General features: G+C 55.9%; 1 protein-coding gene across 1 annotated transcript in view; it reads right to left on the bottom strand.

The window, feature by feature from the left end:
- Positions 1-261: 261 nt before the first annotated feature.
- The window catches only part of CAMKK1 (calcium/calmodulin dependent protein kinase kinase 1), a 33,366-nt gene continuing 18,509 nt past the window's right edge, over positions 262-15,118 (bottom strand). Inside the window, exons 11-16 of the mRNA XM_033185065.1 lie at positions 12,307-12,360; positions 11,426-11,499; positions 9,322-9,409; positions 8,972-9,100; positions 5,849-5,952; positions 262-2,238 (exon numbers count right to left, since the gene is read on the bottom strand). Coding sequence (XP_033040956.1) covers positions 2,166-2,238; positions 5,849-5,952; positions 8,972-9,100; positions 9,322-9,409; positions 11,426-11,499; positions 12,307-12,360 — 522 coding nt within the window. The 3' untranslated portion in view covers positions 262-2,165. The remainder of the gene's footprint in view (positions 2,239-5,848; positions 5,953-8,971; positions 9,101-9,321; positions 9,410-11,425; positions 11,500-12,306; positions 12,361-15,118) is intronic.

Raw genomic sequence — 15,118 nt, 5'->3', positions numbered from 1 at the left:
GGCAGTTCTTCCCAAGGAGTGGCCACGGACCCACCCAGGAGCCTCAGCTGTACCCTGGACGGCAGCCCCGTCACCTCCTGAGCCAGCCCTTCCCTCTCCCTCCCTTCCCCAAGAGCACCTCTCACCACTGTCCTGCTCAGGGACTTAGGGTGCCTCAGGCGCTTCCAGAAAATTCAACAAAGCCAGCTGTTCCAGCTGCTGGGAAAGAAAGAACATGGATCCAGATGCAGAAAATGTACACACAAGCCTTTTTTTTTTTTTTTTTTAACTCAAGAAAGGGCTTTTATTGTTTGTAACTCACTTCCTGGGAAGTTAATTTTTAAAACACTCTTATAGAGTTTGCTCATCGCTTGTGCTACATTCAGAAACGACAACGCCAACCAGAACCCTCAGTGACGGGGTGAGCATCCCAACTGCGCCCACCCCGCAGAGCTTTCCAAGGGTGGGTCCGATCGATGTGGTCCCCCCAGACCAGACGCTCAGAGATGCTCAAGAAACACTTGGGGATCAGTGATTGGCTCTTCACTTGCCTTCCACTAACTCTATAAAAGTGTTCTTAAAAACAGTACCGAATAACTTCTTAAGCCCCGGGCCACACTCTGCCTTAGCACAGAGGAGCCGGGGAGAAACGTGGACCCATTGACAACGGAGCACATTCGGGCTCCTATAGCCTTAAATAGACGTAGAAACTGTATTACAGATGCGTGTACCAGTGCAGGACATACGAGTGAGCTGTGTGCAGCAGATGGGCACGCGCATGCGTGTGCGCGTGGAGAGGCGACATGCACCCACGGGCGCGGAGATGCAGCGGGATCCGGGTTTCTCCCCCAGCCAGCCTCCCTTCTCCAAACAAGCCCTCCTCCAACGGGAAACCCACCCCTGTGGCCAAAATCCCTCGTCCATCCACGTTTCCAGGGCAGTGTCCGAGTCCTGTGTGATTTCCCTGTGGGGGTCCACCTCTATGAGCATTTGGTCAGCAAACGCCAAGCCGGCCAGCCAGACACTGATCCCAGAGAGAAGGCGAAGGCTGCTTCGGAAGAGCTGTGTCTGCACGCGCTCCAGCACCCCCGCTCTGAGCAGGCTGACTGCTGATGTCCTCAGGGTGAGGCAGCTGCCGCAGAGGCCACCTGCCGGCGTGCACGCCCCTCCAGGTTCTGTGTCTCGTGATCCCTCCAGCCTGGACAGTGTGTCCTTCATTGTAGGAATGTGAGTGCAGCTCTTGGGGCCAGATGGGTAGGCCAGTGTAGGATGAGAGGCTGGGTTCCAGTTATTTCAGCACGTGCAGGGCCACAGGCCTGTCGCGTCCGTGGCCCTCAGTCAAAGTCAGCGCCGGTGTCCTCTCCAGCCTCAGCTCTGGGGAACCATCAAGGGAGGGAGCGAGATGGGCAGGGACAATGTGTGCTTCCGCTGCAGGCCTCTGCTCAGAGCTTGATTCCGTTCAGCCCACTTTCCAGATAACGCGGAATGTTAGCTCCGTCCACTCGGCTGCCAAATAATGGTGGGGTGTGCTGGGAACCACCGAAGCTGTCGGAAAGCTCGTGAGATGTTCCCAAGCAGGGCCTCTCCCCTGAACCCCCAGGTTAAAAACAAAAGACAACAAAAAAGGAATCAGAATTCTCCAACACTGGCCCTCTCCCCAGTGAGGGGTCCGAGCCCGCACACCAGCATTTGAGTAGACAAGAGCTCTGGTGCCACCACCCCAAGGTGGGCAGGGTACCCCCCTCTCCACCATATGACTGTGGCAGCTGAGCCAGGCCTGCCCGGCCCCAGCGGGAGGTCTCTTCAGTTGCAGTAAGCCAGGCCTCCACCTGCCATCTTGGTCTCCTGCCTCTGCTCCTGCCCTGGGCCATGCCAACCAGCCGGGTGGCGTTTCTGAGGCTCCATGGGCACCTGGTTTCCCCACAGAATGGGTCAAGCCAAGAAGGGCCAGGAAGAGGAGGATGGCCTCGTGGGAGCCCTGCCCCCAAGACCCCAAATGACATACATTCCAGTCCTGTCCCTGGACGTGCGTGCGTGGCGGTCATGCAGCACGATGGGGGAGGGGCGGGAGCGGGGCTGCAGTCCCCAGCCCCCTGCCCGCGGGGGCAGCTGTTGCATGAGGGCGGTGGGCCTCTGGAGGCGCGGGATGAGTATGCTGTCGGGTGGCCCTGGGTGCATGCAGGGGCTCAGGATGCAGCTTCGTCTTCCTGGACGCCGGGGAGCTCTGGGCTCTTGCCCCCTTCGCCACATCCTTCTTTCCTGTTCAGGGGACATCAGGGTCAGAATATACCCTCAGGGAGATACTCTCCCTCACACATAAAGGAATTTGAATCCCAGAATCTCTCAAAGCCTCCTTCACCCACTGCCCCAAGCTTGGCCTCCCTCTGGCCTCTCTGCATCACAGCAATTGCTCCTTGGCGGTCTCCCAGCCCCCAGCCTCAGCCCACAATACCTCCGTGGCCCCCCATTGACCAGAGATGAAGTCTAAACCTCCCAGCACAGCCTCTGGAGCCTCTCACAGTCTGACCCAGCTGACTTCCCTACATCTTCTATCAGCCTGGTCAAGGGCCTTCTCTCTGTGTGTGTAGTTTTGTTGTTGTTGTTTTGAGACAGGGTCTTGCTCTGTCGTGCAGGCTGGAGTGCAGCGGCGCGATCTCAGCTCATTGCAACCTCTGCCTCCCAGGCTCAAGCGATCTTCCCACCTCAGCCTCCTGAGTAGCTGAGACTACAGGCACATGCCACTACACCCAGGTAATTTTCTTTTTTTTTGAGACGGAGTCTCGCTCTGCCGCCCAGGCTGGAGTGCAGTGGCGCGATCTCGGCTCACTGCAAGCTCCGCCTCCTGGGTTCACGCCATTCTCCTGCCGCAGCCTCCCGAGTAGCTGGGACTACAGGCGCCCGCCACCTCGCCCGGCTAGTTTTTTGTATTTTTTTAGTAGAGACGGGGTTTCACCATATTAGCCAGGATGGTTTAGATCTCCTGACCTCGTGATCTGCCCGTCTCGGCCTCCCAAAGTGCTGGGATTACAGGCTTGAGCCACCGCACCTGGCAGCCTAATTTTTTTATCTCTATAAAAACAGGGTTTCACCATGTTGCCCAGGCTGGTCTCAAACTCCGGGCTCACGTGATCCACCCACCTCAGCCTCCTAAAGTGTTGGGGTTACAGGCGTGAGCCACCGTGCCTGGCCTGAGGGTCTTCTGTATTGACCTCAGTCGGCCCCCAGCAGATCTGGGTAGAGGGGCTTTCATTTTGCTTTTTTCTTTGCTTTGTTCACAGGGCAGAGTCCATCTATCAGTCTTAGTCTTCTGTTACATATTCAACAGATTTATGTGTTTAATTTTCCTCCCAAAATGTCTTTTTAAAAAAATAATCAGTAAATGGGTTTTGATATCTTTAAAAAGGACCAACCCCACTTAACTCTACTACAGAGTTTCTACAATTATCCCAAAGTATAAAAAACAGTTTATGGTCAGGCACAGTGGCTCACACCTATAATCCCAGCACTTTGGGAGGCTGAGGTGGGCAGATTACCTGAGGTCAGGAGTTCAAGACCAGCCTGGCCAACATGGTGAAATCCCGTCTCTAATAAAAATAGAAAAATTAGCCGGTGTGGTGGTAGCATGCACCTGTAATCCCAGCTATTTGGGCGGCTGAGGCAGGAGAATTGCTTGAATGCAGGAGGCAGGGGTTGCAGTGAGCCGAGATTGCGCCATTGCCCTCCAGCCTGGGCAACAAGAGTGAAACTCCGTCTGAAAACAAACAAATAAACAAAAAAACCAAAACAGTCTATCAAGGATAAATATTGGGACTTGATGATGAGGTAAAATCTACTTTCAAAGTTAGACCTAGAGACAGGGTGTGGTGGCTCATGCATGTAATCCCAGCACTTTGGGAGGCCGAGGTGGACAAATTGCTAGAGGCCAGAAGTTCAAGTTCAGCCTGGGCAACATGGCAAGACTCCATCTCTATTGAAAAATAAAAGCTCTACCGCCAAATTAAACTTGGGTCACAGAATTCTATAATTTTATAGCTGGAAAGTATTAAGCCCAATCTTGTCACTCTGTTTGCCAGGTACAACCTAGGTACCGTCTTTATCCTGTGTCTGGCTTGTCCCACCACTAGAGGGTGCTGGACCATAGGCTCTGAGTCAGAGGGACCAGGTGTCCAGGTTTACTGGACACAGTCCTGATTCCACCTGTTGTCCTGGCATAATTATTATATATATATATATTTTAGACAGGGTCTGGCTTTGTCACCCAGGCTGGAGTACAGTGGTGCAATCTTGGCTCACTGCAACTTCCACCTCCCAGACTCAAGCAATCCTCCCACCTCAGCCTCCTGAGTATCTAGGACTACAGGCATCCACCATCACGTTCAGCTAATTTTTAATTTTTTTTTATAGAGATGGGGTCTTGCTACGTTGCCCAGGCTGGTCTTGAACTCCTGGGCTCAAGCAGTCCTGCCTTGATCTCCCAAAGTGCTGGGATTACAGGCATGAGCCACCGTGCTGGCACAATTATGAATGGCTTCCCCTTTCACTCTCAAAAGTGTCCCCATTTGGATGTCAAATTATATATGTCCCCCCGCAACACACGCACTAAGCACAATTCCAGCATCAGGGGCCTATATTCCTAGATGAATTCAGAGAATCCTCCCCCAGCCACAACTACCTCACTGAAGAGATGATAGAAAAACTGCGGTTGGGATCTCCAGGCCTCTTCCAGGCCCCACACCTCATTATGTGACTCTCCCTGGGTGCAAGCACTTCCAGCAGGGAGCAGATGTCAGCTTGTCCACTACCAGGGGACCCAACTCTTCTGAAGGGCCCTCTTACGAGAGGGAGACCTCACCGGACACCAACATGGTGGTCCCGGACAGGCCTGCGGACAGTGCAAAGCCAAGGCACCCGGATGGCGCCTGGCGCTGGGAGTGCCAAGGGGAGTGTGCCTTCCACACAGAGCAGGCCAGGGTGGGGCAAGCAACCCTGCCAGCCCCTTCCCTGAAGCTTCCCTCTGGGGCCAGAGGAAGGCAGTGGCTGTTCCAGGACCATGCTGTGGTTCAGGACCCCGACCGTCTTCTCTCTGCAGGTTTGTGTACAAACTCCAGCAGGCCTTATCAGCGTCCCAGGCTGGCTTGTATTACAGTGGAAGAAGGTGGCACTGCTGAGGACGAGGCGCACAGGCTTGAGGAGCTGCTTTTCTGGACCCTCCCAGGAGGTGGCGAATCCACGGGCATGGCTTACTGTGGGGAGCCCTCTGCAAATGCGGGTTCCTCTCCCGTGGTCCACGGGCCAGCCTGTCCCTGCTTACTCACTGGACAAGCACTCGCAAAGCGCTGACTGGGCGCACAGCCCCAGCAATGGCTGCAGGCAGCCTGGGCCACTCGGGAGAGCAGCCAACAGTCCCCAGGGCCAGGAAGAGGGGCCAGCGCCCCTCCCCTACAGCCCACCAGCCTCCTACAGGGAGCCGACATCAGCCTGTCTGCAAACCTCTGCCAGGCTGCCGAGGGCTGAGGAGGCCACAGATTTGAAGCCCCAGAGGGCCTGGACCCAGTCGGAGAGTGACATCAAGGTTCATGGAAGAAGGGTCTTCCTGCCCCATGGAGGGGTTGCATGAGCTCCTCATCCCTGGAAGCGTGTATGTGAGGGATGCTGGCCCTAGGAATGAAGCAAGGGCTGGGCCCAAAAGGTCCCTTCTAGCCCTGACTAACCTTGGGGACAGAGATGCACACGGGGCCAACTCCAAGACCTGGCCAAGTCCCCAGGCTCTGGCCTCGGCCCAACGACAGTGAGCGTGGGAGGATGGGCCTCAGGCCTCCCCACCCGACTCCAGGGAGCACCCGGCAGGCCTCGGCCCACTAGTACTTACACCAGTAGGTTTCCTGGAGCAGACATGGATCGCTCTTCCCTCCGTGCTTGGGGCTCAAATGGGTTCCCAAAGGAGCGCTTCCTCAGCATGGACTTCACCAGGATCTGAGGAGGACATGGTGGTGTGAGGAGCACAGGCTCCAGGCTCCCAGACACGCCACCTCTGCTCCGATTCCCCGAGAGCAGCTGCCAAGGGGGCCGCAGTGTGGGTCTCATTTCAATCAGCACAGCACGACATGGCAGGGACGAGAACATGGGGGCTGGCGGCTGGGGGCAAAGCCCTGGAATGGTGAGGAGCTGGGTGCCGCTGGTGCGTGAGGAGGGGGGCCGGGACCGGTCCATGAAGGGGCCACAAGGCCAGGCTGAGAGAGTGGGGAGGGCCAGGGCTGGAAGTAGGAGTCCATTAGAAAATACCTTCTCGGCCGGGTGCGGTGGCTCAAGCCTGTAATCCCAGCACTCTGGGAGGCCGAGACGGGCGGATCACGAGGTCAGGAGATCGAGACCATCCTGGCCAACACGGTGAAACCCCGTCTCTACTAAAAAATACAAAAAAACTAGCCGGATGAGGTGGCGGGCGCCTGTAGTCCCAGCTACTCGGGAGGCTGAGGCAGGAGAATGGCGTGAACCCGGGAGGCGGAGCTTGCAGTGAGCTGAGATCCGGCTACTGCACCCCAGCCTGGACAACAGAGCGAGACTCCATCTCAAAAAAAAAAAAGAAAAGAAAATACCTTCTCGCTACGGCAGCAATGCCATGGAGGATGCTGTGCCATGGAGGATGCTGTGCCATCCTTCCCACCTTCCGGCCACAGAGAGGACGCCAAGAAGATGCTACTGCACGGTGAACCACAGCTGGTGGCCGAGCCAGGGGGGCTGCCAGGAGGGGGGCAGCTGCCGCAGCCTGGCTCTCTGCCTTTGTCCCTCCTTCATGACAAGGACGGTTCCATGCTCTGCCCACAGACACGCTGACTCACACACATGCAGAGAGCCAGCAGCACGCTTGCCAGTCCCTTCACTCACTCGCCTGTCTCCATCCATCCTGTCAACACTGGACACCACTGGCTGCCTACCGTGTGCTGGACACTGCTCTAGGCACTGGGGCCACACTGAGGCCAAAATTCTTGCCCTCATGTAGCCCTATAGCCTTTTTATTTTTTTGAGACGGAGTTTCGCTCTTGTTGCCCAGGACTGGAGTGCAGTGGCACGATCTCAGCTCACTGCAACCTCTGCCTCCTGGGTTCAAATGATCCTTCTGCCTCAGCCTCCTGAATAGCTGGGATTACAGGCATCCACCACCATACCTGGCTAATTTTTTGTATTTTTAGAAGAGACGGGGCTTCACCATGTTGGCCAGGCTGTTCTCAAACTCCTGACCTCAAGTGATCCTCCCGCCTTGGCCTCCCAAAGTGCTGGGATTACAGGCGTGAGCCACTGCGTCCGGCCATCATATAGCTTATATTCTAGTTTCAGGAAACAGGCGATAAGTAAAGAAGAAAAATCAGCCAAATATGTATGTCAGTAAGTGGAAAGGAAAAAATAAAACAAGGAATGGCGATGAGGTGTGACGCAGGGAAGGCTTGCTTCTCTCTAGGAGGGGACCTTGGCTTAAAAAGCTGCGGGAAGTGAGGGAGCAGGTCCCGTGGCAGTCGGGGGTGGGGCTCCCCAGGCAGAGGGAAGCAAAGTCTGAAGACTCTAGGGCAGCCTTTTCCGTGGCACGTGGCCAGAGTCCAGTGCATGATGCGGGGACGGTGCAGGGGCCCCGCAGAACAACAGGGCAGGGGGAGGGCAGGCTGGGGGCCTGACTCTGAGGGATATGGCAGCCCCGTGAGAAGCAGGCTCTGAGCTGGGAGGTGACACACTCATGCCACCAGGACTATACTGGGTGCTGAGTTGAGCATTGACCGGGGGGACGGGGAGAGAGAGTAGAAGCAAAGGACAGCGTGGGAGGTTCTTCCGGTGGTCTGGGAGAGAGGAGATGGTGGCTAAGACCAGAGAAGTGGCCATGGGGACCCCGTGGGAGTTGCCTGGTTCCAGGGACCCCACAGAGCCAAGTAAGCATAGAGGGCAGGGATTCAGCCAGCTGGTCCTAGCTGGGCCGGGACCCTGCAGCGGGGGATCAAGTACAAGGCCAGGCCCTGCCAAGGGCAGTGGCCCTGGCTCTGGCTCCTGGCCTTGTGCTTGCCCTGACTCACTTGACTCTCAGGTAGGGGCAGGGCAGGGCTCTCAGTGGCCCCAAGTGGCCACCAGGTACTATGTGAACCACTTCCAAGTGCCAACACAGAAGCTGAGCAGAGGAAGAAGAGCAACACTGAAATGTGAGTGGGCTCTGGGGGAGACACAGACACCATCTAACTGATTTGGGGAGACACAGGCACCATCTAACTGAGACGTGGACTTTGGGGCCACTTCTCCAATCCAAAGGCTGCCCGGGCCATTCCCCTGCCGTGTCCTCGGCAGTGCCTGGAAAACGGAAGTTCAATAACTGTCTGGATGGAAGGAAATGCTTCTTCTAGTCACGGTGACTGTTGCCGCCCAGCAAGGGCCGCCTCTTTCTTTCTTTCCTTTATTTTTTTTTGAGACAGAGTCTCGCTCTGTCACCCAGGCTGGAGTGCAATGGCACGATCTCAGCTCACTACAACCTCTGCCTTCCAGGTCCAAGCGATTCTCCTGCCTCAGCCTCCCGAGTAGCTCGGACAACAGGCACCCACCACCATGCCTGGCTGATTTTTTTTTTTTTTTGTATTTTTAGTAGAGACGGGGTTTCACCGTGTTAGCCAGGATGGTCTGGAACTCCTGACCTCAGGTGATCCACCCGACTTGGTCTCCCAAAGTGCTGGGATTATAGGTGTGAGCCACTGCGCCTGGTATTTCTTTAAATCGGTTACTCTCCTCACCGAGCCTCCTGGTCTCCTGACCACAAGACCTCCTGCTACGGGCTCTGCGGAAGACACAGGTGCCGTCTAACTGATACATGGGCTCACCTCCAGCAGAATGGTGGCTCCAGGGGCCCAGGATCACAGCTGGCTGGCCAGTCAGGCCTCTGTCCCCCAACGGAGGCAGGCACAGAGCAAGGCTCAGGCCCCCCAGGCCCTCCAGGACAAGGGAGCATCTACCCCGGCCCTCTTACCACCGTGGTCCAGCTGGGGATGAGCCTGACTGAGTTCTTCACCTCCTCCTCTGTCACCTCCACCACACTGCAGTGCTCCTCCTCCGAGGGAAGGGGCTCCTCCCCATTCTTGGTCACCCAAGGGTGCAACTGTTGGGACCAAGAGGGCAGGGAGAGGGGGAGAGGTCAGGCCATAGGCAGACATTCTGTCAGCAAAGGACTCCAAGCCTTTACCAGAATCACCAGGAGGGGTCCAAAGTCCACAGACCCAAACCCAGCACACATGCATCCTGGTGTCGATCTCTCCAGAAGGGGAAACTGACGCCTGTTTTCTGTGTCCCAGCCCAGCCCAAGACCTCCAGTTCCCCGACCTTGATGTCTGGCACCCCAATTCTCGTCTCAGGATTCTTGTCTAGCATCTTCAGGATTAGGTCCTTGAGCTCCTCGCTGATCTCTGGCCTGGAGAGGGCGAAGGAAGGAGAGGAGGGTGGGATCGCTGATGAGGACCCCTTCCTGTCCACCTCTCCTCCCCACACCCTTGCCCCTCGGATGGGAAGAGGGAGTTCCGGACAGCAGGAGGGAGCTTCCCAAGCGCTTGGAGAGCCTTTCCCGAGCAGGAGGTAAAGTCTCCCTCTGGGACAGAGGCACACACAGAGTTCCATGGGTGCTGGATACCCCACTGGGTGGCAAAGATGGTGAGGAGAGTTGTTTTATGGGACACCAGGGGCTTCAGTCCCACTCACCACCTCATCCTCTTCTACACCCAGAGAAGATCCTCTCTGACAGAGGAGGAAACTGAGGCCCAGGGAGGTTAGCAGGCTAGCACAGTGCCAGCCAGAAGAGTGCAGGCAGAGATGGGAGACTCAGATGGGAGGGAGCGGCCGCCCAGCACCAGGTCTCTCCCATCTGAGTCTCTGACCACATCAGCCCCAGCTCTCTCTGCTCAAACCGCAAGTTTCCTTGCCACCAGTGGTCTTGGGGAGCCCATCCTTCCAAGACTGGGGAGCAGAAAGCCACTCTCCGGACTGTTGACTTTGGTCCCCCCTGTTGTCTTAGATGCGTCATCCCTTTTAAAATCCCTGGGCTGGGGAGAAAGACATCACCGGCAGGGGGTACAGCGGGAAGAGAGGCACCAGGGGTACAACTCTGGAGGCCGGGAGGGAAGGCAATCACAGGATGCGGAGGAAATGGACAGAGGCCTGCTGGCTGGTGCTCGGGAAAGGGAGTGAGGCGGCCCCAGATGAGCGGGTGGCAGAACCCGGAGATGCGTGAATGCCAGGGCCAGGGCATGGCTTTGAGAAGCCTCAGACAAACTTCAGGCCGGAGATGTGGGCAGATTTGTTGAGCTCTGTGTGTCAGGGCTGTCTCCACCCAACTGTGTTGGCTGGACTGGAGGGAGGCCAGCAGCAGTGAGACCAGGGGGAAGGTGGCTAGACAAGTCTGGGGAGGGGCCTGAGGCCTGAATGAGGCAAGGAGTGCAGGTGGCAACAAGGCCCAGAGACAGGGAAGAAGAGGGCTCAGCGGGGCTTGGGGACCACATAGGAAATAAGCAGGAGAGAGCAGGAGTCGCTAAGGACAAATCCCATTTCAGTTTCTTTTTTTTTTTTTTTCTGAGACAGAGTCTTGCTCTGTCGCCCAGGCTCACTGCAACCTCCGCCTCCCGGGTTCAAGCAATTCTCGTGCTTCAGCCTCCCGAGTAGCTGGGACTACAGACGCGCCCTACCACGCCTGGCTAATTTTTATATTTTCAGTAGAGATGGGGTTTCACTGTGTTGGCCAGGCTGGTCTTGAACTCCTAACCTCAGGTGATCTGCCCACCTCAGCCTCCCAAAGTGCTGGGATTACAGGTGTGAGCCACCGCTCCCGGCCTCCATTTCACTCCTGAAATGCACTCCCGAAAAGAGGAGCCAGGGAGCTCAGGCTGGCTGCCACGGTCGCCAAACCATCATGAGGCGAACCACGCATGAGCAAGAGGTCTCCCCCACATCCCTGCTACGCTCAGAGACCTCAGGCACAACGGGAGGAGTGGGGAGGAAGGGTGGCTTGAGATCCAGCCCCCTGACAGCTCTCCTCCAGAGCGTCCTCTTTCCATCTGTGAAATGGGAGCACGCACTGGCATCTTGAGGCTCCCTGACCCTGAGTGGGGGAAGAAGTTTCCCTTGAGTTCAGGGGCTGGGTGGGGCTGGCGCCACCGACCCCAGGCAGGCCTGCGGTGAAGGAGTCGTGTGAATGATGCCTGTGGTCATCCCTGGCCAACCCTGGATCTCAGGGCTCCCATCCGTACAGTGATGTCGCGGAGACCCTTGGCTCCAGAGTCCCACCCGTCCTTCTACTCAGGGGTCCCTCCCGGGGAACAGCACCGCCACCTTCCTATCTGCAGGCTGGGGTGGGGTCCTCAAAGGGCAAAAGCTCTGCTAAAACTCAGACACCAGGACTGGGTGGCAGCCCCCTCGGTCCCCTGGGTGGACAACTCACTTCTCAGGGAACACCACGGGCTCATTCTTGATCTTCCTGTGGAGGGCCAGGATGAAATCATCGATGAATGGGCACTGCGGGGTGGAGAGGCAGACAAAGGATGTGGGCCCAGGGCCTTGACCCGTGCCAGGGGACCAGCCCCCTCCCTTGGTGGGGCCAGGGGTAGGGGGCAGCTCTGGGCTCCCATTAAATGAGAAGGACCTCAACTCATTTGTTCAGGGCCTGGCACACTGCAAATGTTCAACAAATGTTGACTGAATGAATGAGTTGCTGAGGGAGCGATGAGGCTGGGTGCACCCACTGCCATTACTGCCATCTGCGGCCAGGCCAGGCCAGGCTGGGTGCACCCACCGCCATTACCACCACCTGCGGCCAGGCCTCCACTCCCAGGGCCTGGAGCTTGGGAACACGTTCACTGAAATTCCCTCCTGCGCCTTAGTGCGGTCCCTAGAGCAGGAGCACCTGCAGGCAGGGATCTCTGTCACGTCAGCATCGGGTGTCCCCAGGGTGCGGCCTCAGCCAGGGTAGGGGTGAAGGACAATGTGTCAAACGAATGAGCAAGGGAGTGAACACGTGGCTCGGTAAGTGAGTCGCATTAAGGGACAGAGGCACGGGGAGCACTCTGGCTGGGGCGGTAGCAACACCACCACCAGCACCTCCGCTTCCTTGGGTGTCTGCTGTCCTGCAACTCCTTTGCGAGAAGCCCTCCGCAGGAGACCAGTAGAAGACAGAAAAAGCCCCTTCTCTCTCAGCCTTCTCGGAGCCAGGTGGGTTCTTTCAAAAGCCACTTTACTTAAGGACAGAAAGGAAGAGCCTGCCTCTGTTGCCTGTGCCCGCCTCACTGGACCTGCCCCAGCTCTGCTGGCATCCCCAGCACTCACCTTCCCATAGACAAAGCAGTACAACGTGACGCCGGTGGCCCACACATCCAAGGCCTGGAAAGAAACATGCTCACATCAGTGCCCCAACAGGCACAGCCACCTCTGCCCACCCAGCTCCAGTGGGCTGCAGGAGAGGCCTGCAGGGAACCTCTTCCCTCTGTCATGTACTCACTCAACAAACACTCCCCAGTGCTTGCCCGATGCTGGGCCCCATGCTGAGTGCAGAGGACACAGGGGTGGCAAGAACAAGGCCTCCACCCTCCAGGGGTTCTGAGTCTCCTTGGGATAAGCTCTAACCAGGAATGTTTCCAACTCAGCAGGTACAAAACCTCCTTCATCCACAGGGTCACACAGGCCACTCGCATGTCACAGACGCACCCCAGGAATGATAGTATATATGGAACTTCTGCTCACTAAACCAGCTCGGGGGTTCAAGGAGTCATCTCTTCTCCTCATAATCCACCTTCTTCCTGATATTGCAAGCAGCCCCTGCCCACACAGAGGCCCTGTCCACTGACGCCCTCGTCCACTGCCACTGTAACAACTCCTCCAGGCTCCGAAGCACCCCTGGGCCTCCCCACGCCCTGGGTGTGTGCTCTCTCTACGTTCTCCTGCTCTGGAATGCCACCTCTTCTGGTATCCGCTTTCTCACTTACGTGAATGATTCTCAGTCTCTACCCACATATTCCTGCCCCAGATGCATCATCTGAATCCAATCAGGGAACACCAGACAAATGCAAACTGACAACATCCTACAAAACAACAGGCTTGTTCTCCTCAAAAATGTCAAGATCGGCCGGGCGCGGTGGCTCACACCTGTAATCCCAGTACTTTGGGAGGCCGAGGCGGGCAGATCACGAAGTCAGGAGATCAAGACCATCCTGGCCAACACAGTGAAACCCCGTTTCTACTAAAAATACAAAAAATTAGCTGGGTGTGGTGGCGGGCACCTGTAGTCCCAGCTACTCGGGAGGCTGAGGCAGGAGAACAGCATGAATCCGGGAGGTGGAGCTTGCAGTGAGCCGAGATCGCACCACTGTACTCCAGCCTGGGTGACAGAGCAAGACTCTGTCTCCAGAAAAAAGTCAAGATCAGGACAGACAAAGGAAGGCCAAGGCCCTCTTCCAGATGAAAGGACACCACAGACAAGAAGGTGAACGCAGCAAGTGGCCCTGGATCAGATCCTGGGACCAGAAAAAGAACAGGTTGTGAAGGGCAGTATCAGGACAACTGATAACATTTAAATAAGGTCTGTGGATTATATATAATTTTTTTTTTTTTTTCAGAGTCTCACTCTGTCGCCCAGGCTGGAGTGCAATGGCACGATCTCAGCTCACTGCAACCTCCGCCTCCTGGGTTCAAATGATTCTCCTGCCTCAGCCTCCCAAGTAGCTGGAATTACAGACGCCTGCCACCACGCCCAGCTAATTTTTGTATTTTTTAGTAGAGACGGGGTTTCACCATGTTGGCCAGGCAGGTCTCAAACTCCTGACCTCAGGTGATCCACCCGCCTTGGCCTCCCAAAGAGCTGGGATTACAGGCGTGAGCCACCGTGCCCGCCTATACATAAGTCTTATCAATGATGAATTTCCTAATTTTAATCATTGTACTGAGGTTATGTAAGAGAATGTCCCTGTTCTTAGGAAATATCCGGCCGGGCGCGGTGGCTCAAGCCTGTAATCCCAGCACTTTGGGAGGCCGAGACGGGCGGATCACAAGGTCAGGAGATCGAGACCATCCTGGCTAACATGGTGAAACCCCGTCTCTACTAAAAAATACAAAAAACTAGCCGGGCGAGGTGGCGGGCGCCTGTAGTCCCAGCTACTCGGGAGGCTGAGGCAGGAGAATGGCGGGAACCCGGGAGGCGGAGCTTGCAGTGAGCTGAGATCCGGCCACTGCACTCCAGCCTGGGCGACAGAGCGAGACTCCGTCTCAAAAAAAAAAAAAAAAAAAAAAAAAGGAAATATCCACTAATGTATTTAGTGATAAAGGGACATAATACCTTCAATGTAACTTTCAAATGGCTCAGAAAAATGTAGTATGAATACAGATAAATAGAAAAAGATGATGAAAAAGCCAGTGGAACAAAATGTCAACAACTGGTGAATTTGGGTAAAAAGACATACGGGATTTCTTTGTACTATTCTTCCAACTTTTCTGTAAATTTAGAATTATATCAAAATAAAACATTAAAAAAAATCTTTATCAACATCGCCAACCTCTTTCTTTCTTTCTTTCTTTCTTTCTTTTTTTCTGAGGCGGAGTCTCGCTCTGTCGCCCAGGCTGGAGTGCAGCGGCCGGATCTCAGCTCACTGCAAGCTCCGCCTCCCGGGTTTACGCCATTCTCCTGCCTCAGCCTCCCGAGTAGCTGGGACTACAGGCGCCTGCCACCTCGCCTGGCTAGTTTTTTGTATTTTTTTTTTTTTTGTATTTTTTTTTTTTTTTTGAGATGGAGTCTCCCTCTGTCGCCCAGGCTGGAGTGCAGTGGCCGGATCTCAGCTCACTGCAAGCTCCGCCTCCCGGGTTTACGCCATTATCCTGCCTCAGCCTCCCGAGGAGCTGGGACTACAGGCACCTGCCACCACGCCCGGCTAGTTTTTTGTATTTTTTAGTAGAGACGGGGTTTCACTGTGTTAGCCAGGATGGTCTCGATCTCCTGACCTCGTGATCCGCCCGTCTCGGCCTCCCAAAGTGCTGGGATTACAGGCTTGAGCCACCGCGCCAGGCCGTTTTTTGTATTTTTTAGTAGAGACGGGGTTTCACTGTGTTCGCCAGGATGGTCTCGATCTCCTGACCTTGTGATCCGCCCGTC

This window comes from Trachypithecus francoisi, unplaced genomic scaffold, assembly GCF_009764315.1.
Source record: "Trachypithecus francoisi isolate TF-2019V2 unplaced genomic scaffold, Tfra_2.0 Lachesis_group20, whole genome shotgun sequence".
Lineage (NCBI taxonomy): Eukaryota > Metazoa > Chordata > Mammalia > Primates > Cercopithecidae > Trachypithecus > Trachypithecus francoisi.
The sequence above is the reverse complement of the archived record's forward strand: the minus strand, read 5'-3'. Positions and strand labels throughout refer to the sequence as shown.